The sequence below is a fragment of the Anolis sagrei genome, chromosome 3 (assembly GCF_037176765.1).
Source record: "Anolis sagrei isolate rAnoSag1 chromosome 3, rAnoSag1.mat, whole genome shotgun sequence".
Classification (NCBI taxonomy): Eukaryota; Metazoa; Chordata; class Lepidosauria; order Squamata; family Dactyloidae; genus Anolis; species Anolis sagrei.
In genome coordinates this window covers 168964657-168991225 of record NC_090023.1, presented here as the reverse complement: position 1 = coordinate 168991225, position 26569 = coordinate 168964657, and the positions used below count along the sequence as shown (strand labels likewise).

General features: G+C 37.2%; 1 protein-coding gene across 1 annotated transcript in view; it reads left to right on the top strand.

The window, feature by feature from the left end:
- Nucleotides 1–26569, top strand: part of CTNNA3 (catenin alpha 3) — a 1221152-nt gene that overhangs the window by 1035922 nt on the left and 158661 nt on the right. Inside the window, exon 13 of the mRNA XM_060768919.2 lies at nucleotides 1960–2111. Coding sequence (XP_060624902.2) covers nucleotides 1960–2111 — 152 coding nt within the window. The remainder of the gene's footprint in view (nucleotides 1–1959; nucleotides 2112–26569) is intronic.

Here is a 26569-nt window from a genome sequence, read left to right as displayed (position 1 = left end):
TCTTCCCTGGATGATGGGAATTGCCTTACAGACAGATCTACTCCTAATGAGAATATTTCACATGAGACTCTGCCAGAGACTTTCCCTGATCCTGAGAGGAATGAGGTGGAAGACACTAGGTTGTTGCTATAATTCGACGTCTTCAATTATTACAAGATAGTGCCAAGCAGAGGCAATTATGGTTTTCTCAGTGTTTGAAAAATAAACAGAGGGGATTCCAGGTGTCAGACAGATAGTGTCTCCATGAGAAAAAAATAGGTTTCTTAAGTTATCTTCTTTGGCTGCTCTGTGTGAGTGCAACTTTGAATTTTCAGGAGAAAGTCACCTTTTCTTTCAGCTCCATGGTATGAGATTCTTTTCTTGGTTTCATGTCAAGTTTTTTTTTTGTTTGTTATTGGGGTATCTCATTTGGATACAGTTCTTTGTTAAACTTTTGGAGACTGGCTTTATTTTCAGTGCTGTACTTTTTTATTGCTGCATCAAAAATACTATGATTGTAGGATATATTTTGGAATGACTTTTGAATCTTGTACTTTGGATGTACTTTTGTTTTGACCTATTACCTTGGAATTACTTTTGTATTTTTTTTAACCTTGGAATGTATTTTTGAATTTTTTTCTGTATATGCTTATTTCTTTAATACATTTTAAATCAGTGGATTTAATACCTTTTGGCTGAAGTATATTTTGGCTAATTAACTCTTTGTTTTGGGTGAAAAGGTATCACGCAGATGACTGGGCTGCAACAGTAAACCTATGGGCACTTAATCATTCTGAATATAGTTTTTTAAAATCAAAGTTTTAAAACATTTAGCATTTTTAATTTAGAAGATAGGATTCCATCCTTAGGTCTTTCCTGGGGAATTTCTTTGTGGAAAAAAGTATCAAACCATAATAATGATCCTAATTTGTAGCAATAACAGCCTTGTAACAATGTGTTCGATTAGGCATTACTTTGTCATTGTATATAATAAACTCTTTCACTACTAGAATTCCTATATGATAAAATAACTGATTTTAATAGCTTGCACAGTCAAAAATGCAATCAATTTACATAAAGATGATTCCCCTTTTCAAAAGAAATGATATTGGCTGAGACATTTGCCTTGTTTTTTATTCTGAAATATGTAGGGATGCATATAAGAAAAAATAATGTCATTTTATTCGTCCAACTCTTTGATATCATGATAATACTGTTTTCACACATTTAGACATCCTGTTTAAAGTCACCAAAATTTGGATACTAAAGACTGATCGTGGTCCAGGTGGATTGTACAATCCTACTGATTACTATAAAGGGAATTATTATGTGAACCACCCTTCATTGGCATGACATCCGTAATTGATGGGCAACTTTATTTTGGATATACTACTGGTTATAACAATGGTTATAAGTGTCTTCTTCCTTCTATATTTTCCATCATCAGGGGTCTCTTCACACCTCAATTAGAGCACCGTGATAACACTTTATCTATAATGGCTAAATCCCATGGAATCTAAGCATATAGAATTTATTGAGGAAAAGTAGATAATCTGGATTCTATATGGCAATGTAGAAGGGGCCACATATAATCCAGTTCAAAGCAGATAATCTGGCAGTGTAGAAGGGGCCTCAGGGAACTCTTTGGTCTCTTTTCCACTGCCAAACAATCTGGATTATCAAATCAGATAATCCATATTATCTACTTTGATCTGGATTATATGAGTCTATCCTGCCAGATAATTCAGTTCAAAGCAGAGAATCTGGATTTTATACGGCAGTGTAGAAGGTCCTTTCACCAACTAGAAAATCCCCAGGATTGTATGGGATACATTCATTGCAGTTAAAGAAGAATCATAGTACTATATTATGTTCTCTCTACCTGAGGCTAAGTGTGTGCTTTTTCAAAATTAAAGGATAATTATTTAAAATACATTCTACAATAATCTGTTTTACTCTCTCTTTTTATTCAATAAACAGTGATTCCAGAGTTTATTACACAAGTCAATACAGTACTGGAAAATTTAAGCAGAAATACAGTTCACCTATTTGATGACAATCAGTTTGTTGACATCTGTAAGAAGGTCTATGACACAATTCATGATATTAGATGTTCAGTTATGATGATTCGGGTAAGTATCTTTATTCTTTCATTGATTAACAGTTAACATAAATTTGTCAAGCACTTTTATACTTTGATACAATATCCATATTTGGGTGTTTAGAAGAAGGGGAAAATAAACATATGGGGGAGTATGCTGGATTCTTCCTTTGTGCTTTCACAATCCATGTGTGGAAAGCAGTAGTCTGAAGAAGCCTCCTGTATGTGTGGAGCCTTTATGGACAGCTGCCATGCCCTCTTCATGCCTAGATTATTGAAAGAAGGAGCAAGACTACTCCAGTATTTACTGGGGGAATCAAGTTAATATGGTTAACTGATCAGTGATTTTTTTAAAATTAAAGGGCTGAGTTTTACAAAGATTTGACAGAATGAGTCACTTCCCACAATCAGTAGATACTGGGCAATAGTCACAGTATTGTTTTACTATTTGGGATGAGAACGGTTCATTCATTTCACATTTCTGCATGGAAAGATTACCCATAGAATATAAAAAAACATTGTTCCTTAGAAATATATACATCTGTGATGCATTTCAGAGGAGAAAAAAAAACTGCATTTAGAGAATTTGTGCAAAAAATATATACCTATATCCATGCATTCAAAAAGAGAGTTTCACAAACAAATGTGGAAATGGAATGAAATGAGATTGGGAAAGCAAGTAACTTAATGAGATTTTGTCATGCTTCTAATGGCAGTTAAAGTGGTGTCGAATGGTATCAACTCTACATTGTAAATGCACTCTTAGTCATTTATTATAATTTATACACAATCAAACCTCCAAATTCTACTTAAATGTTGCTTGGGACAAAATTGGTTGCAACTCTTTCTTTTGGCATCCATCACAGTTCTGAAATAACAGCTTGGTCCTCAAGCCCATTCTTTCAGAGTAAGTCTACTCAGAATTGGCTGAAAGTAATAGCAGAGCATTAAAAAAAACCAAAATGTTCCAGCATAAGCACTCTGTCCCATGATTGATGACTGAAGTCTGTCTTTTATGGGTGACATGTAAATAGCCTAATATGGAAGGCTTCTAAAGGGTGAGATCATGTGGCAGTAAGTTTTTAAATTCATATCTAGGGAACCTCCAATGTGGTTTACATCCTCATGTGATAATGTTTGAAGACTTTCTTATCCCTAATTCATAGGCTACTAATAGAGCTGGGAAGAATGACCCAACTTTACAGGCCTTTTAGATAAGTTTGCCTGGGCTCAGATTCTAATAATTGATTCATATGTAATAGGAAGCTTAATATTGGAACCTAATGAAAACTCATTGCTTTCAATAAGAGGACACATAGCCTCCCCCCCCCTCCCAAGACCACTAAATTTTCCTAAATTTCACAAGGAAAACCTTAATGCCAGAAACTTTTTAAACAGTTTGTTTAATATCACATGTCACGTTATTCACTCTCTTTGACCTCCAGAAACCTGGTTCAGAAAGTGGCTTTGCAAAATCAGCTGAAAGAATGGTACATATTTTGAAGGGGGATGGGAATTTAAATTCCTAATTAAAATTTGCATTCCTGCACCCAATCGATGCTAGCTTTATTTCAATATGCTGTTAAGGTACTTCTGTATAGCTGCCTATTATTGTGATGAGGCACTGTCTTCAGCCAAGGTGGGGAAATTAGCATGCTTGATAGCCAACAGACTGGCTAGGACACATCGATTTTCTGCCAAACACACTGGGCTTATGATTGCCCAAGAATCTCAGTATCAATGTGAGGAAAGAAATTCTTGATCAAAATATAAACAGGAGATACTAACACCCCGCTTCTTTTCCACACACAAGAAGCCCTTCTGTTCACAAGGTTTTCCTCAAAAGGAAAGGAAAAGGAGAGATTATCAATAGCAACCCCAAATAATCTATTTCAACTATGCAATTGTGAAAAGAATATCTTTCTGATTTTTTTAAAAAAATAACCCTGTTAAAAAGCAATCCTTTGCCAAATGCTGATATTAGCTCAGGTTGTCAGTCACTTAAGCAATCCTCAAAAGGGCCCTGGAGAGAAGAAAAGTACTGTGCTGCCTTGCTGAAATTCTGTGTAATGTCTGTCCTACTAAGATTCTATTTGTTCTGCTAGCTAAAGGTAGGCAAATTAGACTGTGTCATTTTATTCATTTTATATCTTGCATCCATCTTTATGTACATACAGAAATACCTTGTTTTCCCTCCCCTATCTCTTGTTAAACTTTCTTAATCATATTGTGCAACAGACCACACTTCTGAAGATAGAATTCAAATCCACATTTTTGTATTTGTTAAGCCATGCACAAAATTTGGCACACAGAGTTCTAATATGATTCATATTCCCATTAGAGCATGGACAGCACCATAAATAAGTACCCTATTTAATCACATAATAGTCACCACCATATACTAGTCACACCCTTGTTTTTGCCTCCATTGGTATTTTAACTTTCTTTGATTAGTAGTCACACCCTTGATTCATCACTCCAAAGTAGCTGCTTCATTCGCTCACTCACCTAAGCAACTCTCCTCCTCTAGCTACAGGACTTTGCTTGCTGGCACTTTGCTCAGCCAAGTGAATCACTGTAGCTGGAAAGGGATTGGGCACGTGGGTGAATGGAGCTTCACTCACCTGTGTGCCTGCCCCTTCAAACTATGGTGAAGCACTTTATTCAGATGCATAAATATATATCTTGCATATATATGTAAAGTTCAATCTATCAGAAGAGATGGATTTTAATCCATGAAAGTTCTCACTAAACTAACTCTGTTAAAGGAGCCCCTTCTTTTTGCTCATATGACTTAAAATAGAAATATATCTACTTGACTATATGCCTGGAAATTGATCTAAATCTTACTTGAGAAAGTAATGGGTATGTGTAATCAGACGTTTGCATGTAAATGTCCTCCTCTGCACTCCAAGGTTTGGTACATATATGGATTTGATTTAGGAATTTTTGTTTTGGTATCAGGGGAAGCAATTTGGCTTTCTGAAAGCAGCAATTGAGCGGTAGACTAAAAGACTGGGAAAGTAGACTTTTGGTTCACTGCACTATTTATGCACAGTGGGTGAATGATATCTAAGCAGACGATTATGCTGCATATTGTTTGATGTTGGGTGGCTGTGGAAACCTCAAAAGCTCTTTGAACATCTACAAAAGTGATGTGGCCACCATCTGGGTAAGGTAATGCTGCCAGGGGCTTTACATGGGAATGAAAAGACTACATAAAGTAAAAATGACTGGGAATCATAACTGTCTGCCACAAACAGTTGTTTGAACAACATTCCAAATGTGAATTCATAAGCAACTATGAATCAAGGCACACAAAGCTCCTTTGCTTTTTCCTAGCCATCAGCTGTTGAATTTATTTTTAATGTCTGTAGTGCTCATTAACTTTTAAGATAGGGGTCACAAAGTTGGTTTTTTTTTAAAATCTACCATTTTCTGCTATCTGGAAAAATTCAACATACCTAAGCCATTTGTCTGTGAAGAACTTTTGATGAGATTGCTAAGGAATTAAATTTATTGCTAATTAATCATGTCGGTATGTTGGGTCATAGTGCTAGATTATGTTTTGTGCAGTGGTTTTCAGCCTTTGGATTTACAGTAGTTGTTTGGACTTCAGAACACAAAATCCCAGCCACCAAGGAAAGTGTTCCTAGTTGAAATTTTAAAAATCTGTAGGAACAAAGGTTTGTTTTCTAATGCATCAGTCTTTCCCCTTTTCAATATAGTCAGAAGAATGTTACAGCACCATCCAAAAGAGCCAGAAGAAACATTGGTAAGGAGCTCGGAAGGAGGAGACAGTGTTTGCTTTCTGTGGGCAGCCTGTCTTCAGCTCCTGTTGCAGAGGACTGAGTCTTCTCAGACTTAGGCCCTGACTTAGGGCAAGGCAAGCACATGCTTGCCTCCAGACTGGGGACAAAAAGAGAATGTCTGTGGTGCCACGTCACCACCAAAGGGGTTTGACCCTTGGGGGAGCCACTTCAGAGGTGGCACAAAAGCAAGGGCCTATGCTTGTCTGACCTCAAGCCATTACCTTGCTTTGATCAACTGCCTTTCTGGCTTTATATAGGGTTTTTACTTGCCATTTGTTAGCCTGCCCCATATAGGAAGGATGTGTCTTTCTAAGGAGGGAGGGAGTCTCTAGAGTCATGGAGGAGCAATTGGAGTTCTACAGGGCAAGGGGATACAGTCTCTGTACCAACAAAATAGGAGTTAAATAGAGTGCTTGTTGCCCTTAGACTGTTTCCTATATTTAATAACCTGGACAACTGGGTTAACAGCCCCCCTAGGTGGAAAGTGCTGCTGCTGAATGCCAAGTCAGCAAATGGAAAAACACCTGGCATCCAGGACTTGATTCTGGATGAGCATGCTGACCTGGTTTGTATCACAGACACCCAGTTGGATGAAACTGGGGTGGTTAATCTCTCAGCTCTGCCCACCATGATTCTCTGTACAGCAGCAGGTGAGGCCTGAGGGGTGGGGAAGTGGAGTTGCACTGGTCTATAGTGACTCCTTCCTCCTGACCTGGTTCCTCATCCCACAGACAACATTTCTCAAGTGTATTTTCCTAAAGGTTTGTGTGTATGTGTGTGTGTTTGTCAGGAGCGACTTGAGAAACTGCAAATTGCTACTGGTGTGAGAAAATTTGCTGTCTGCAAGGACACTGAACAGGGGACACCTGGGTGTTTTACCATCCTGTGGGAGGCTTCTCTCATGTCCCTGCAAGCTAGAACTGACAGTCAGGAGCTCACCCTGCTACCCAGATTTGAACCACTGACCTTTCAGTCAGCAGTCCTGCTGGCACAAGTGTTTGAAGAGTACTCAGAAACATAGCTGGTCCAAAGAGCTGCAGCCAAATTGCTAAGTGGGGCTGGCTACAGGGAGCTGACAACCCCCTGTTGCAGCAGCTTAATTGACCTCCAGTATGTTTCTGGGGGCAGTTCAAAGTGCTGGTTATGACCTTTAAAGCCCTAGATGGTGCAGGTCCAGGCTATTTGGCTGACTGTATTCCCTTGTACAAACTTGCCTGGGCCCTGAGATCTTCAGGAGAGGTACTTCTCCCAGTCCTACACCCATCTCAAGTCTGCTTGGTGGGCATAAGAGAGCGGGCCTTCTCATTGGCTGCCCCTGGACCCTGGAACTCCATGCCCAGGAAAGTCAGTTCAGAGGGTGGTGTGGTTTTTAATTCAGGGGGTGCTGTGGGTGGTATTGAGGGGAATATCAGTTTTAAATGCCATGTTAGTATATCTACTGTATTTTTGTTTACTATGCTGCTTCTACTTAGTTGCTTTTTAATTGTTTTTTTTTACTTTTGTATTTCATTTTTTAAACTTTAAATTCTGCCAGTGTTTATACATTGTAATTGAAGAATTGTGGTACACATGCAGTTTCCTAATAACTGGAGAAGAATGTTAGCTGCCTTGAGTCCCCACAGGGAGAAAGGTGGGATATAATGATGATGATCATAATAATAATAGAACCTTTTTTGTATATTTTCGACTCACTTTTATTGAAGTGTATACACAAAACTCAAGTTATTTTCCTTGCCTACTTCAGCAAAATAAGCCAGGATTGCACGCTGTACTAAATAATTTATTATTATTCTTTCCCACTTTTCTCTCTTAAATGAGACACAAATCAGCTATGAACTAAAACTGGAGAGGGACATAGTTGTTGAATTTACAGCTCCAGACGCAAATATGCATATCCTATTTTTTAAGATTAACAGTGGGATGAAAGGCTCCTTATCAAAATAATAACTGGAATATTACACAACTGAGTACATTAAAAATGTAGTTAAACTATAAAGTAGGCTTGGGCCCAAATCAGTTTGAAAGAAAATGCTTTTAATATTCAGTGGTCTGTTTTATATAATCTCCAGAAACAGAATGAGGAGGGTGCTTTAAAGCCTGACAAAATGGATTAAGGGAGACAGATTTTATTGGTTACTAGAGAGGATGGAGTTAAGTCTGTAATATACCTGTGGTAGGGGTATGCTGTGGGGCTCTTGGAGAAGATAGGATTATTACAGTGTATTTTTCTCCCTCCCCAGCAGCAGCAGCAGCGTCCATCCATTTCTTTTTTAGGCTCTTCCTTCAGAGAGGGCCCTACTGGGAACTTGCTTTCCCAGCAGCACTTGGATGGGACGGGCATTGAAGAGTCTCTGAGTTTCTCTCCGAGTTAAAGTTTTTCTCTGTTTCTCAGCCAGTAAAAAGCTTGGTTGTGTCCATGCTCTGATTGGCTGAGAATGGACACAACCAGTGACTACAATTCCCAGAACGCTTTCTTGTGGTTTATCTTATTCTTAAAAATGCTATGGTTAAAAATTAAAATAATTAGAAAAAATCAGTAGATTGGTGAATTGTTTTAAAACTTGGCAGGCCTGCAGTTGTAAATGGAGCCTAAAACTGAGGTAGGTTTCATGCAGATAGACCTTAAAATGATAGAGGATTGAGCCTTTAAAGTTTCCCATTGTAGCCATTGGACCAAATCTTTGCCTAATGAAAACGACAACACCCTTCCCAATTTGAGTAACTTCCCGGTAAATGGAATGAGGGGTTAGCTGACAATGGAACCCAAAATTGTATGCCTTTTGGTTCAAATTGTACACCTCTACCTTAAAGCAAAGGGGAAAATCTGTATGGCTATCTTAAGTGAATCAGAGATGTATCTGTTGCTCCATTACAAAATTGTGTGTATAAAGATACAGGATTTCACACATAATACTCTAAAAAAAAAACCAACCATATATGCATACAGACTTAGAGACAGAAAGTCACATGTAGGATACAAGCAAGGAAGAGCAAGTCACTTCTCCTTTCCATTATCATCAGTAAATATGCAAGCTCTTACCAGCATAAAATTCCACCATGTGTTCAGTGTAGCTTACTTCTAAATAAGTGCTAAGTGTTCTAAATAAGTGTTCTTCAAGGCTCAATTACATGAACTGTTTTAATATTTGTGCGTGCTTGATCATTTAATAATACTTTCACTGACAATTCTTGCCAAGGCTCAACTATATAAGAGTCATGGTGGTCCAATTTGCTTTGTGAAGTGGAGCTTCAGTGACATGTATTTATGTGAAGAAAGTGGTGAAAAGGTAAATGAGACTAATGAAATTTCTTCCTTGGGTATGGTGTACAAATACTGACTGAATGCCTGAAAGGGGCTTATGGGTCTTACCACCTCTTCATACAGCCCTTTTGAGCTATGCTTTGGCACTGCTAAAAGAAACGCATGGAGGGTGGCTCGTGGTGCCCTGTGCGCCCTCCCTCCTGCCCTCATCACACAGTGGGGATAGGACAGGGTGTGTTGGCACCCTTTCCCTCCCGCCATTAGATGGCAGAAAAAGCAGCAATGCGTGTTGCCTTGCCGACCTTTTTGCCATCACATGGCAAAAAGGGAAGGTGCCTCCACCCTACTTTGCGTGAAATGTGAGAGGGGCCTGCCAGGTGTCATGTAATGGCACACAGCAGGCACCATCCAAGCTGCTGATAAAAGCGGCAAAATGGGGCAAAAATGCCACATGTGAAGAGGTCCTTAGTCTGATGTTAGTGTTCATTTCCCCATTCCTTCTTAGGTTCTATGAGCTGCCTTAGAGCACTAGTGGGGTTTATAAATGCCAATTGATCCTATACATTTGCAAAATTAATTGTTGTGATAATTAAATTTTATATCAATGCATTTTTAATTTGATGTAGAGCCCTTTGTGAACATTATTATGCTGCCAGCAATTCTGCCACTGTAATTGAAGAATTGTGGTACACATACAGCTTGCTAATAACTGGAGAAGACTTCTTTAGCACTGTCCCTCAGTTGTTTCAATTTTCAAGGACAGAGTACTGCCTCCTTGTGTTAGGGCTGACCTCTTACATTGCTTTGGTGGTTTAAGCAGTTATGCTTTTCATGTTTTCATTGCTTCTTCAAGTGCCAACAAAAAGTCAATGCCTTTCTCTTCAGACCTCTCGGCTCCACAAATGTTGCTTTGCTACTGAGTTGATCCTTGCTCTTCTGTTTCTTCACAAGTCCTTTTGATACATTTCCCAAGATCTAAAAATAATTTTTATATAGCTTTTTATTCTGAACTTAAGGCAAAATCATTCCTCTGATTATAATTACTGCTATGGGTTCAGAGGTTAAGGCGACTCCAGTTCCATCTTTGGATACAAGTAAAGCTTTATTTTTTCTTTATCCTCACCTACAATTGATTCATGCAGATTCTGTGATTTTATCTTTCACTTCACAGTAGCTGTGCTTTTTATGTGTTGTCTTATCCAAATTACAAGGACTGTTGTTCAGCAGAAAATTATAGAACTTCCCATTTTAAAGTAAACTGAAGTTTTATCCAGGCAGATCCTGAATCACATGAAGAATAAGGGTTTGGAAAAGATGAACAGAATCTTTGAAGTTCAGGAGCCAAGTGGACTTCATAAAGAGAATAGAGACTGATAATGGCATGGACAACCATGGACAACCATTCCTGCTACTTAGACAGTTTTGGGCTGGGAAACTCTTTTTGTCAATCTGGAGGTTGTTAATAAAGAACCCTTTGAGATTTTTTTCTTGATCTTTAAGTTGTTGCTGTTGTTATGTGCCTTCAAATTTTTCCCTATTTATGGTGATTCTAAGGCAACTCTATCAATTGATTTTCTTGTCATGATCTGTTGAGATAAGGTTTATTTCTGGTTTCCTCTGAGATCCAAAGAGCGTATCTTTCTCAGGTCACCCAGTGGGTTTCCATGACCAAGTAGGGAACCCTCATTTCCAGAGGTTTAGACAAACAAAATCTTCAACTTACTGATAGAGATGGAAGATGAAGGTCTCTTTCACACTACAGAAACAGTTCACTTTCACATACTTTCAAGGCCATTCCAACATCTTAGGGGATCCTGAAGTTTATGGGGCACTCCAGGTTAATCTATACATCTTTTTGTCATGTCAGGAGCGACTTGAGAAACTGCAAGTCACTTCTGGTGTGAGAGAATTAGCCGTCTCCAAGGACATTGCCCAGGTGACACCTGGATGTTTGATGTTTTACCATCCTGTGGGAGGCTTCTCTCTTGTCCCTATACAGACAATAAATAACACATACTCACCATAAGGTGAATCCTGGTTGTCCCCATAACATTCCTTCACTTCTGGTAGATATTGCAGGAAAAATCAGTTTAGTTTGGTGTTAAGAAAAGTCAGAGGATTCTTCAGAAAACAAACCAACCTATGAGTTCAGAGCAGAGATCAGTTGGAAAGGGTTCAATTCAGAGAGGTCTACTGCCCTTTCCCCTGCACAGAGGAAAAGGGATGGTAACAATGCATTGACACCATCCCTTTTCCTCTGTGTAGGGGGAAGGACATGGATGGTGCCTGCAGTGTCAGTGCCACTGTTCCCCGATAGCCACAAAGCTCCATGTGTCTTTAGATCAAGTGAACAAAACCTTTCCCCTTCACATAGCACTTCTTACACACAATTGTTGAAAGAGATTGTTTTTCAGACTTGCACTTTGCATTCAGTTCTAGGCACAAATCACAGTATGACAGAGAATCAGATTGGCTGTATGTCTTTTAATATCTGGAGGACAAGGAGTACAGAAAAGGTCACATTGTAGAAATGGATTGTGCCATACATGGGAGCAGTGACCCAGATTGCTAGGTACTGGATTGCTTTATGCTACCACTTAATATAAGAACATTTCATCCAGCCCAAAACCTCTTCCATTACATGAGCAGTGTAGTGGGACCAAAGCATACAGTTTTATGACATTGTGAGAAATATTCACATGCACAACAAACTATTCTCAGATAGTAGGTAGCTCTGATGGTAAGAGATTTTTGAAATTGCTTAGTTCTGGTTCAGACTTCAAATGAAACTGAATGATAGACAGATTTGCAATAAAATAAGAGTTTCAGGGTGCAGCATACTTCTCACCCAGTAAAAAGAGAAATATTATGGCTTAAAGGAAGATGCCTGCCTCAGTTTAAAGTTAAGTTTATTGAAATGGGCGTCTGCAAATGCTGCATATTGGAACCAGGTGATGAGTTGGCTGCTGCAGCTACTTATGGAATAGTTATGATCTGGATTGTTGGACTTGCATAGATGAAGTCATAGATCATCAAAATATGTTTGCATGAAAACTGCTGAGCAATTAAAAGTGGGATAGTGGAGATGAGCGAGTTGAATTGTGTTTTTGTTCTTTCTTTCAAGCTTTTTTTTGTTTTTGTTTTGCTTTTATTGTTATTTAGCAATTGTGTTGGCAGCTTGATAGCTCTTTTGCTTCCTTCACAGTGCTCTGGATCTAGGGTTGTGCCAGTAGACAAAGGAAGGAAAGTGATGGATGACACAAAATAGTAAAATGTATGCAATTTTCCCACTCACAGGTTACTGATGTAAGCATGTATTTGTATGGTGGAAATTTAGACACAAACCTGATGTGTTCACTGTGGATGTACTCAAGATTCCATTTTGCACAGTGGAGTCATGCACATTGCTGAAATTGAAGTAGCAATAATTTATTATATAAACAAGTGGTATCAAGAATTAATTATTCCCAGGTTTTAAATCAATGCTCACATCTGTTCATGTGCCCTAGCAATGAGTAAGAAAAACAAACAAAACAAAAGAGGTGATTGAAAAATGGTGCAAGTACAAATTTTGGAAATCAAAGCAGAATGATGAATAGGCAGCTAGAGAAACAGTATTGGGTTGTTGTAGGTTTTTTCGGGCTATATGGCCATGTTCTCGAAGCATTTCTCCTGACGTTTTGCCTGTGACCTCACTACCTCTGAGGATGCTTGCCATAGATGCAGGCGAAACGTCAGGAGAAATGCCTCTAGAACATGGTCATATAGCCCAAAAAAACCTACAACAACCCAGTGATTCCAGCCACGAAATCCTTCGACAATACAGAATTATTCCTCCAGCAAGATCAAAACAGTTTCAGTTGTAAAATCTAAATTTCAATTTCAGATGACAGGGAATTTAAGAAGCCAGATCATGAGGAATATGTAGCTCTCCAAAGTCTGTTAGATTGCAATTTTCATTGGCTTGAGCCAGCATACCCACATCCAGGAGAGATGCTATGTTAATTGATGTTTTAATGCTATGTTTTAATGGGGCTGGTTTTAATGTTTTTTATTTACTGATGCATTAATATATGGCATGTATTGTTTTTTGTTTTTGTTTTTTGTAAGGCTGCCTTGAGCCCCCTTTGGGGTTAAGAAGGGTGGGATATAAATGTGGTAAATAAATAAAAATAATAATGAAAGTTGCAGTCCAAAATATATGGAAGGGCATGTGTTCCATAGGAATGATTGGGGGCTTCCATTTAAGTGGGACAGTTAATTTGCTCTGAGTTTTAACCTACATGGGAAAAAGCTATCCAAGGTGCTGTACTTTATTCCCCAAATAGGTGTAGTAACTTGGATAGTGCCTTTAAATATCCTAGTAAATTGCAGATTAACTGCCTCTCTAATATTATCTCAATCTCACCACCATTAGAGCCACACATGTTCAGGACAGAATGAAGAAATGCCAAAAAAGATTAGCTTTATAACTTCAGTGACTTCACATAAACCTTTCCCATAAGCACAGTGATTGGAGAGAGTTGGAGAGAGGCATGCCAATATTGTATGGTCGAAGGCTTTTATGGCTGGAATCACTGGGTTGTTGTAGGTTTTTTCGGGCTATATGGCCATGTTCTAGAGGCATTCTCTCCTGACATTTTGCCTAGATCTATGGCAAGCATCTTCAGAGGTTGTGAGGTAGTGAGCCTCACTACCTCTAAGGATGCTTGCCATAGATGCAGGGGAAACGTCAGGAGAGAATGCCTCTAGAACATGGCCATATAGCCTGAAAAAACCTACAACAACCCATGCTAATATTGCGTATTGTAGCTGTCAATGATCACAGCCCAACTCCTCTCCATATTTTATCACCCCAGTATTGGGGACAAACTGCCAAGGTGGTTTTTTTGTTTTGTTTTTTGCTTATTATTATTGTCTGGAACTCTTGATTGATCCAGAGAGCTTGTGACTGTTCTACTCTAGGAGGAAATTGAGCCAGTTACTTTTTATTCAGTGCTTATATAGTGCTGATTTCTTTGTTTCATCATTCAGGATATAGCCAAATCATTAACACAGCCCTCCTCTGAAGATAATAGTGTTTCTGAATATGAACAGAAATATCATTTTAAGTTAATGACAGAACTTGGAAAAAGTTGTTACTTTTCTGACAGCTTCTACAATCCCATAGTCAGCATAGCCACTGTACATGATGACTTCTAGATGTTTTTGAGATGTAATAAAAAACCACCTTTTTTATGCCATGGCTTAGGAGTCCATCAATTATTTCCTTTTCTATTGAGAGCCCTTTCTTTCTCTAAAAGAAGCTTCTACTTCTTATCATTTTTCTGGAGAAATTAGTATTGGAGAGCAGAATAAAATGCTGATAAAAACGAACTCCAGAAGTTACAAGTTACTTTTAAGACAAGATTTGTCCAGGGCACTCAAAAGGGATCTAACCTATTGCTGGTTACATTATTTTTGGCATCTGAGGCAGAATATCACATAGGATATGTGATGTCCCTTTCCATAACAATAAAAATCTAACAGTAATAAAATTTCAAAATTAATATTCTGTAAATTGATTAAATTTGCATGATTTTCTGAGGTGATCGCTTCTCTATGATTTCTGTCTGGGCTATCTCGGCTCCACCAGCCATTTCTGAATTCTAACATGTTTTATATGAATGAGTGAAATGAGTGATTCAACGTGCATCATATACAAAGCTATACATCTATTCTATTTGAGGCATAACTATAAAGAAGTTAATACTGGTCTTACATAAACATTAGATTTATTTTTGATTTTTTTCTAAAGAAAAATCTTTCCAGTTTTCATTTTTAATTCATATTTAATTTTCCATTATTCTCTATTGATATAATCTGATGCTCTGTTCATTTACTAACTCCAAATAGCAGATTCTAATTTTCCTGTAGCTAGGAAATTATATAGTAATTAGGTGTATCACAGAGAGAGGCTTTCACTGGGCAGCAGCAGGAATTAAAGGGCTAGCATTATTATATGTCTTAAAGCACATTAGTAAACAGTAGAGCATACCTGAGGAGTGGTAAGGCATGATTTTGAAAATATCATTAAGGAAAATGAATGTTGTTCTGGCTTTAAGTACAAAAGTGGTGGAAGGGACTGGAATGAATGGGCATTAGGGATGGAAAAAAATGAAAATATTTTTCAAAGGATTAAAACAAACAAAACCCAGTAGATTCTCGGTTAATCAGAACTAAAGCAAGTAAGAAAGATCAAAGAAATAATACTTGAAATAAAAAATAAAATGAAACCATATTTAGCAGTAATGTTACATTAAGTTTGTCCTTATTTGTCTCAATTTGCTGTATTTCAATATTAATATTAAGTCAAAGCTGAGTTTATGGTATGATATTATATGGGTTATAATATTAGACCTATTTTAATAGATTTCAAGCAACTAGAAACTGCATTTATCTGGCATCCACCAATTCCCATGGTTGCTGGTTAATTTATAGTCTACTGTATTTTTAGGTGTTGGTTTAGAATCCTAGATTTATAAGAACCCTGAATGCATCCCACTTTACACTGTTTTTGTACCAAAACATTTTATCCGCATTTTCTGTAAAGAAAATAGCATTTTTAAGCAGAAATTTTATTTTCTGCTCAGAAAACATTGGAGTTTATTGTTTGCATAAAATACTCTTTTCTTCAGAAAAGTGCAGATTTTGCACCAAATAAGCCCTAACAATAGCATTTGCAGCACAGAAAATGAAATTTTCTCCACATAAAACAATATATCACAAACTGTTGATGGTATCTGAACATTGTGCAGATTTTGAATTCTCACAATGGGCAGAACATGACAAAAAATATTTCTAAACATTAATAAAGACTGATTGCATTCAGCAGGTAGCATTAATTCTTGGCAAGAAGAGTCAGTCCCTTTTCTCCATGGAGGCAAAGTCAGTATGGGATGGCAGTCTTTTTCAAGTAGGCATTATCAGTGAAAGGTCATGCCTCTGCTTTAAACAGACAACAGCAAAATGAAACCATAATGTCTAGTCTCACTGCTTCAAGAAGGCATTATCAGCATGACATCACAATAGGCCATCTCCCTACTTTAAGCCTTGAAACATCTAGATGAGGTCACAACTGCCAATCTCTCTCCTTACACACAGACATCATCAGTATAAGGTCATAGGTACATCTCAGTATTAGCCTTGATCACAAGAGAGGTTTTCTACCTTTGGGGCTGACATCATCATCAACATAACATCACAATGATCAGTCTTGGTCTTTAAATAGACAATACTGCCACAATACACATTATGTCCAGGACAGTGACAGGCTGCTGAGATCAGTCAAGTTGCTCCTTGAAAGGTTAAATATTTTAAAAACTTGAAAGATTGAAAGACATCCTTGTACATTGCATATATAAAGGTAAGAATACCACAGAAATACTTGAGTTTTACCCCTCCCCAAATTTCCTAATGTTTTCTACCATAGACACACCAAGTATATTCAGATTATGTTTTATGTTTCTTTGATGTTTAATCTCCAAAGTCCATTATAAAAATACACACACATGCACTTTTAGTTGCAACACACTTCCTCCCTTCACTGAACAGAAGCTCATTTATTAAAGGGAGAACCAGGATAATATTTCTAAACTAACAGTTATAGAACAGCACTCTCCCCCTGACAACGATTTGCCCAATAATATTTTTAATAAATAAAAAAGGAAAACCTTACAAGAATGTAGCCTTGTAACCCCCATAAAGAAAATTTCTGTGGGTGTAAAATATATAGAAAAACTGTTAAGATGAATAGGAAAACTGCATAGGCTAGAGAACAATGTCAGAAGTCACAGTATGACATACATTTTTATCATGGCCCTACTGTGGTATTTGACATTTTAAAACTCAGTTGAAAGAAGAATTGAGCAAACAGTGTACAACTGGGAGCAAAAATAAAATCTAATTGCTTCCTACAAAGAGACTGAAGGCAGAGATAGCACTTTTAAAGCATATTTTCTGTCCTGATGTTTGAAAAGCATAAAATGAAACTAGGAGAAACAGGACTTGGCAATGTAAGACAAGTTACTGTTACCATATTATCTTTACCAAGGAAGAAATAGTGCAACTTCAGATCATGTTGCTGCATACTCTGGAAGAAATTTTGATTATGGAAGAATTTGTAAGAAGCAAATATTGTCTAAGAAAAACCTTTTAAAAGTCCTATAATTTTATACTGGTGAATTTTCAGACTCACAGTTAGTTTCTTTTGCACCAAGTGCTCTCAGATAAATTCCTTTGGCAAGATTAATTCAACATCTGGGGAAAAGTGAAAAATGTTTCTGATTTTGCCATTTTCTAAATTGCAATTTAGATTTGATTTGTCCAGTTTTATAATAGGATTGTGTGATCTTTTTTGTTTTGAAACTGCAAATTCTGATGTATCTTATATGTTGGTTTTGGGCCTTTTAATCATCACCAAATGGAATACTCAACCTTTTTTGCACTTTTCCACCAGCAAATGGAGTAACTAACCAAATATGATGTCCCTGGCACAATTGACTTCATGACCATTGTGTATGCATGCAACATGCATGGTTAGAATTAAGGTATTCTTGCTATAGCAAAAATACAGAGCAATAGAAACTCCATAAATTGTTTTTCATATGTTATATGATGTATTCTTACTTAAGAATACCTTTCCAGATTTTTTCTCCATTTTAATAAGATAGACAAAGGAGTGAGGTGAGAATAGTTTGTAATCTTTTATGTATCCTAAAAAATATTTTGATCATATCTCATTGAAACTCCTCATTTGTTCATTAGACTCTTTTTAAAACTAGTGCTGTCATTTTAAATGATGAAGAGTTTAAAAGGAGTTTTCATATGTTATCGGCTGATGTATTTTTAAAATCTCTTATAACAATTAAAGTTCTAACAATTTATTTCATTTCTAGATTACCTTTGACAGCAACTAAGGTGCTTTGATCACTTACTATCTATTTCTCATATTTATGCAGTACCCATTTTCTATGGTATTCTTCTCAAGTAATAAAACAGCACTATAGTATTCCTGATATTATATTTTCAAAATAATTTTGGAAATTTGCAAAAAAAAGTCGCTAGTAATTTCAAAATATCTCTGCACCAGACGGCAAGAAATCAATTTAATTAAGATTTTCTTCTGCTTTTAAAATAGAGTTCATAGAAGAAATATGCAGGTAGAAATGGATTTTGGAGATTATTATTACAGGCATTAATGTCTCTTTAGATAGGTAGATAGGTAGGTAGGTAGGTAGATAGAGATAATGAAAAAAAATATTTCTAGACCACCCTCTCTCCCTGGAGGGACTCAGACAGATAGACAGATAGACAGACCTTTTGGAAGGAACTGAAAACCTGGCTTTTTAAACAGGCTTTTAATAATGGTTAAATGCAATAATATCCAGCAGTTGGAGGATGTAAATAGGATTAATTTTAACTGTATTTTATTGGTCTTATTAACCAGAGAAGTGGCTGGGATGTTTTAATTGCTTATATATAACACTGGCTATGAAATGAATGAGATTGTAAACATAAGTATTGCTGCGAATATAGATTCACCGAGAAAACACATCATTCAGTTCAATACAATACACTGACCTGTGTTGCTGTGTCTATGTGGAAGGAAAGGACAGGAAAGAAAAAGAGGATTTTACCAATTTTTTTTATTGTAAAGCTAATGGATTGACTAAATTTTTAAAAAGTATTGTTGTGAACATAGATTCACCGAGAAAACACATCACTCAATTCAGTACCCTGCCTTGCGCTGCTATGTCTATGTGGAATGAAAGGACCAGAAAGAAAAAAAAACTTTTAACCAAAAACAATTTTTATTGAAAAGCTAGTGGATTGATTCATTTTTGGTTTGTCAGTTTTCTGCATAAACATAAAGAACAGATAGATTACTGACTCTGGGGCATGTGACATATAATTGCCCATGAGAGAACCAACTGTTTTCAAAATTCAAATTGCACACTTGCAAAGATTACCTCTGTGCTTTATTGATAGTCACAGTGAACGCAAGGCGTACTGGAAATTGAAGTTGTTTGAACTTGAACACCATGTTGGTCAGAACGAGAGGTATTTGTGGAAGTAATATGTCTTCACCTTTATGAGGTCCATTCAGAATTGGTGCTTCAATTAGATTGCTCATCATTCAACAATGACATACAAATCCATTGAAGTAGTGAATTTTCCTATGGAATTTCTTAATTCTTGTGATGTTACCGGATTACTGTCACATATTCTGAATTTTAAAATTGGAGTGTCCATTATATTACTCTGAAACATCAGTCAGTCAAATGCAATGACACATGATTAGTAGTTAAGAGTAATATAATGGACACCCCAATTTTAAAATTCAGAATATGTGACAGTAATTTGGGAACATCACAAGAATTAAGAAATTCCGTAGGAAAATTCACGACTTCAATGGATTTGTATGTCATTGTTTCACCTACAATGTTGTTTAGAATGATTTTGTTCATCTCGTGTACATCAACATTTTTAGCTGCTAGCATGGATATTCCGCACAACCATGCGTGATTTTGATAATTTATTTCAACCTTGTCTACTAATTCTTGTTTTGAATTCACGATGTTGCAGAAATTACATGGGAAGGTGATTTTTCCTACTTCTGAATTTGTATACTATGACCAGCGAAACCACATTGACTTCCCTATTTGCGTTGCCAATAGCATCCAAAAACAGCTCAGCTTTCATTTCTTCTACTGCTGAGGTGAAATGATCACTGCTCTGTGATTGTTATTTCTTCTACTGCTGAGGTAAAATGAAAGCTGCTCTGTGATAGGTTGTTATTTCTTCTACTGCTGAGGTCAAAGGGAAGCTGTGCTGTATTCAACTGCAATGTTGTGCCAAATTTCATTTTACTATTAAAACACACACGCATTTGAATGCTATGTTGTGTCAAAAAGTCAAGTCAAATGACTGTCTACTTTTCGAGTTTTACACAAATATCCTCAGGCTGAGATTTTATATATAAAGATAATCACACCTTACTTATGGAGGATGGTTTTTGTGTCAATTTAATGTCTTATTTTATTTTCATTTGATTTTTTATTGTTATTTTTGTTGATCTAATTTTAAATTGATTGTTAGTCTTATTACTGTTTATTGTTTGCACTGTTACACTGTTGTGAGCTGCTCCGAGTCCCCTTGTGGAGATGAAATGGGATACAAACAAAGTTTATTATTATTTTACTGACACAAAACCACACTATGTCACAGCAAATGAGATCTATATGCTGGATTTCATATCACAAAATCACAAGTTGAACACTTCCCAAGTGTCTAGAACTGTGTGATGTATTCTCAAATCATGCGTGCAGATCCAAGTAAGGTGGCCTTTTGCAGTTGACAGATTGTGATTTTGTCAAGGTTTATTGTTTCCAAATGCTGGCTAAGTTCTTTTGGCACGGCACCGAGTGTACTGATGACCACTGGGATCACCTGTACTGATGATGATGATGATGATGATGATGATGATGATCATGATATGAAATCCAGAGAAGCTGCCATACTATAGACTTGAGCTGCTGTAACTTGGAGTGACTTGGAGCACTCTTTTTCATGAGATCACCAAAAAATGAGAACAGTTAACAGCAGCAGCAGCAACAACAACAACAATAGGCTACAACTTTGGAACAACATTCCCGAGAACAACTCAGTGGAACTAACGCAGAGGGGAGCACAAACACCCAGAGGGTGGCTTACCAGATTTTGAAATAATTTGTTCAGGGTGGGCCAAAAGTTATGAAGGGTCTGATGTAGTATAATGCAGACCACATGTGTTAAACTCAAAGCCTACAGGCTGATTCCAGCTCATCATGTCATTTATGTGGTCCTCCAGATGCTGGATTACAACCCCTATATTTCTCATCATTACACATATGATGTGAGTTGTGATACAGTCACACCTCAAAGGCTGCAGTTTGTTTGGTTTTTACAGGATAGTAGAGTTTGGATTTAAATACAAGGCTTGTGGATATGATGTCTGACTTTAAAATGTCCTTTAACATTTCCCCAACCTCAGATCCAAAAGTGTTGATGGGTTGCAATTCCCATTATTCCAAATCTGCATGGTGGACAATCAGAAGTTACGGGGCTGTGCCACAGCTAGCTGATAGCCAACTGCATTAACTACTGATGTCATGAGTTTGAAGCCAGCTCAGGTCAGAATGAGCTTCTGGCCATTAGTCTAGCTTACTGTCAACATTTGCACTGTGAAGTAGGAAATTTTGGTACCACTTTATGTGGGGAGGCTAATTTAACTAATTTATGAAGCCATAAAACTATCCAGCAACATGCAGAAGAATGAGGAAGTAATACATCAAAGGACTCAGTGTCACAAATGGATGATGAAACAGCAGCTCTCCCTGTGGCCAAAATCGAGCATACCTTTATGATAGGGCTGGTCAATTCGTTTCGTTAATTCGTAATTCGTTAAAAAATTCGTTAATTTTTGAATTACGAAACGATTACAAAACTTATTTTTAAACCTGGAAGTGTTTTTAAATATCGAAACGGCAGGCGCCAAAAAATTTTGTATTTCCGTCCATTTCGGAAATACGTAAGATGGCCGCCTGGCTTGCTGGGAGCTCTCCTCTCTCGGCGCCGGCTGAGCAAGCGAGAGGGCGAGCGAGAGGGCAAGCGGCGAGCGAGAGGGCGAGGGCGAGCGGCGAGCGAGAGGGCGAGTGAGAGGGCGAGCGGCAAGCGAGAGGGTGAGGGCGAGCGGCGAGCGAGAGGGCGAGTGAGAGGGCGAGCGAGAGGGCGAGAGGGAGGTCTCCTTCTCTTTCTTTCATTGGCTCAATGCTGTAGCATCCTGGGAGTTGTAGTTTGGCAGCCTGGGAAAAAGAGCCCCTCCTGGAAGGAACCCATCCTAGCAAGAGGGCAAGAGGGTGAGCGAGAGGGCGAGCGGCGAGTGAGAGGGCGAGCGGCGAGCGAACGGTGAGCGAAAGGGCCCGCCAGAGTGAGTGCCTGCCTTCCCTCAATAATAATTTCTCCTCCCTATTCTACTAAATTAATAATTAAATTTAAAAAATATTTAAAAAATATTGAAAAAAAAGGGCGCCATCTTTACAAAATGTTTTGTAAATATTTACGAAATTTCGTAAATACAGAACTTTTTTTTTGGAAAATTTTGTAATTATTTTAAATATCGAAACAAAAAAACACCCCAATTACAAATCGATTTTAGAAACAAATTTTTGCGTTGTTACCCAGGCCTACTTTATGAAGCTGGAAAGCTGAAATGTTAAATTGCCTCTGTGTCTGTCTATATATACTGTATGTCTAATTGGCACTGAATGTTTGCCGTGTATATGTGCATTGTAATCCGCCCTGAGTCCCTTGTGGGGTGAGAACGGCAGAATATAAATACTGTAAATAATAAATAAATAAATTTAGGGACCCAAATTTGGGTACAAATTAAAGAACACAGACCACTATGGAAAACAGTTATATAGGTCCTCTGTATCCACAGATTCTCTGTCCATAGATTCAATGGCCTTTTGAAGACATAAACCTGAGGTAGCCTTCTATGAACATGGCATTTGTCATCACTGATGCAGACTCTTATTTCAAAAGCACCCCCATAAGACCATGACATTCAGTGTCTAAAATGATCTTGCCATTCCATTATAGCTTTGAGTGGGACCACTTAAAACACAAACATTCTTCTGAAAATCATTTCTGTTTGAATTTTTTATTTCATCCTGTCATCCCAGGGGCTTGTTGTAACTTCTTTCTGTAGAATAAGAATAACTTTTAGTTAGATATTTTGAAAATCCAGGGAGCAACAGGAAAAGCCAGTCTTCCTTCTTGTTGGGAACTATGAAATACATTTTTGGGTCCTAGCATAACTGCTTCTCATAGTTTTTTTAAAAAAAGTAAGCATTTCATTCCCTACAGTAATACATCGGGCAGGGGAGGAGTAATTGAGCAATGAGCAAGTGGTTCCTATCAGCTTTACTCAGGTAATGACTGCGACTTTGGATTGTAATGACTTATAGTAGAATATGATTGACAGGCCTGCTGACAGATGGGCACAGAGCTAACGTTGAGGCCAAGCATGAGAACTCAAGCTGTAGAATTGCCAAGAATTTTTGTTTAGGAGAGATTTCTCTCTCCCCACCCCCCAACACCTTAATATTACCTTAAACTGCAAATGACTCTTCAGTGATATTTAAATAGTGGTTTTGTGTGTCAATGTTTATGTTTAGCAATTGTAGCCATCTTTGCATCCTGGTCATTTATAAAAAGAAAATTCAAATGAATTTGCAACGAGATGTGTTTTTTTTTTAATGAGTAAAATAGCAAATTGACTTTTTAAATGAAGCTAACTATGTATTTTTCCATTTCTGAGTTTTTGTTACATGACTATTAATGTAAAATGCTATCTATACTCATAAATGAGTCTATACATTTCTGTCAAGAATCAACCCTCTACACCAGGGTTGACTCATTCATGGTCATTTTGAGTACTGAACCTTAAGTCTTATCAAAAATGAGACATCCCCTTCTCCCCCTAAATAAATTGTTGTTTATTCGTTCAGTCTACACTGACATATAAAATCCAGATTATCTGTTTTGAACTGGATTATATGACAGTGTAGACTCATATAATCCAGTCCAAAACAGATAATGTGGATTATCAATTTTGATAATCTGGATTATATGGAGTTGTAGAAGTGGCCTTAGTCCTTCCTAAGGGAACCTAAAAGAAGCACTGGTCCCCTCTACTGGTATGTCACTGCTTCTGTTTTTTTATGTCTGATCAAGAAAATGGTGGGGTTGGCTAAGGGCATTTGCTACCCAAAGCAGCATAGATCCTTTCCCTTCTCTGCAGAATAACCTTCAATGGGTCATAGCAAAATCCATAATTTGCCTTTGATTTAGGCCCCTTCTACACTGCCATATAATCCAGATTATCAAAGCAGATAATCCATATTATCTGCTTTACTGGATTATATGAGTCTACACTGTCCTATAATACATTCAAAACAAATAATTTGGATTTTATATGGCAGTGTAGAAGGGGCCAACTTATAAATGAGTATATATGGTAAACTTCTTGGTGTACTCATTTATTTATAAATAACTCTCATGTTACTCGGAAAATTGTTTTACTTAGGTAACAACTCATTTTTTATTAAAGAGGAATAAAATCATTTTGTTGAACCTGTTTGGTATTTGAGTGAAAAATCACTGTACATTTTTTCCATTATAGTATTTTCCATTATCAGTACAAAGCATTAGAGTTCATAACTTTGAAATGGGAACAGTTACCAAATATATTTTACCATAATGGAAGAGGATTATTTTCATATATTCTAAGACTGCTTTTACATTGACATCAGGGGGCGGAAATTGTAAGGCACTCCATATGTTGCTGGACATCTGTTTCCATCATTCCTCACCACCAACTATTTTGACTAGGACTGCTGGGAGTTGTGATTTGACAAGATTTGAATGGCCATATGGCCCCATCTCTGATTTATAATTGTGAGTACCATACTGGGACAAAAGTGGGATACAAACAAACAAAGATTACATATGAACCGAAGTAGTTGTTATGGTATTTATGCATTCTATCTGAAGTAGTGTTGTTCCAGTCACCTTGGCTCCAAATCTGTAAAATAATATTTAAATTCTACAGTTACTTTCTATAAATTGCATACTGCATTCTGGTGTCTCTATGATTAGTTGACTTCAGTAAAAAGACCTAGAATTAATATGCTATTCTAGATCTTATCTGAATGAAATAACTATTCATTCTAGATCTTATCTGTTTGCAGTGTTAAAAATGCTTGGTCCACAAGATAAACATGGTTTCCATGTACATGGTACTGCTTTCTTTTGATTTTGTCCAAGGTTTTATTTGGTCACCTGAAGCTGTTGTGACAAATTTACTTTCATGTAAGATGATATTCAAAAAACATATAAGAGACAGGCTATATACAATTAAGGCACTTCTCTGATTATAACAACAAAGATCATAAGGCTCATATGAGTTTATAAAATAAAAGCTTTCTCCAGATTGCCCTCTACCTGTGGTAAAGAATACCTGCTCAAAATGTTAAAAGGCTTAATTTCCCAATTATTAATTCACAGACATTGCAATTCTCTGGCCGTTGGCAGGAAACTAATGTGTGCAAAAACTGGTAGATTCCATATCAAGAGTGTGATAATTCTTAGTTGTGATTTCATAATTTAAAATGCAATCCAAGATCCTGAACGATCTCTCAAATAGGTTCAACATCTTGGATACCTCCTGTAAAATATGGAATAAAACCCAGAGTGGATTTATCACACTTTCAGAAGGGCCCTGAAAGTGGCTTTTTGTCATTTTACATGAACAGAAATCTGCCATAATATCTTCAGTTTTATAATACAAAAAGTATTCATATACATTTGTATAAATTCATACTAATGAATGTACTTACAATGTGAAATTTGAGCCCTCTGAATTAAAACAAAACAAATCAGCCCCCTCAAAATTCCAGAAAAGAAATTGTTAAATTTCGTTAATATTTCATTGATTTTTTTCAGTGTAGACTCCATGGGATAAAAGGGAAAGGCCAGGGAGGTGCATCATGTGTTCTTTTTCAGCCAATTACAGTTTAGACTTCAAGTCCCAGAAATCTCTGTGCCAGCTGGGAAAAGCAGCTGCATCTGTGGGTTTTTTTCCCTGCTATCAGTCTTCTCCCCTCAGTAGGAAGGAGAAAAAATGTAAAAAAAAAAAATCCAAAAAAATCAATGCATAACCAAACATTCTGAAACTTAGAAGAAATTATGCCCTAAGTATGTTGTCTCTTTGTTCAGAAATTCAAGGGTATCCCTCCTGTAGTTTTTTAATATAGATATTATTCCTTTAAATCAGTGGATGAGCAAAACGTTCTGAAACTTGGCAGGCCAACAGTGGTAAATGTGTCCTACAAGTGTCTCAGGTTTCATCCTGATAACCAAAAAAAAGTTTGCAAGCTCAAAATTCTCTGAAGCTGAGAGAGTGTGACCTGCCCAAGGTCACACACCTCTATCCAGTATGCAATGCTGCTACTATAGTTGTTCCAGCCCATTGCCACTGCCAATGCTTCTGCTATTATCCTCTCCCCACCAAAAAAACCCCTCTACAGTTGAAATCAAATGACTTTATAATGTTCCTCAAAGGATTTTGGCTTCTTTGTCTGCCTCCACTAGAACCAGTGCCTTGTAATTCACAATGTCTTTAATTGACATTGCTGCTGCCATTTCCTCCATCTTCATTATCTGAAGAAAAATGTTCTTTCTGAGAGTGCAGGTTCATTTTTTTCCTTCCCCACTTTACACGTTACTCTTTCATGTTTCCTGTGAAAAACAAACAAAATAAACAAAAAA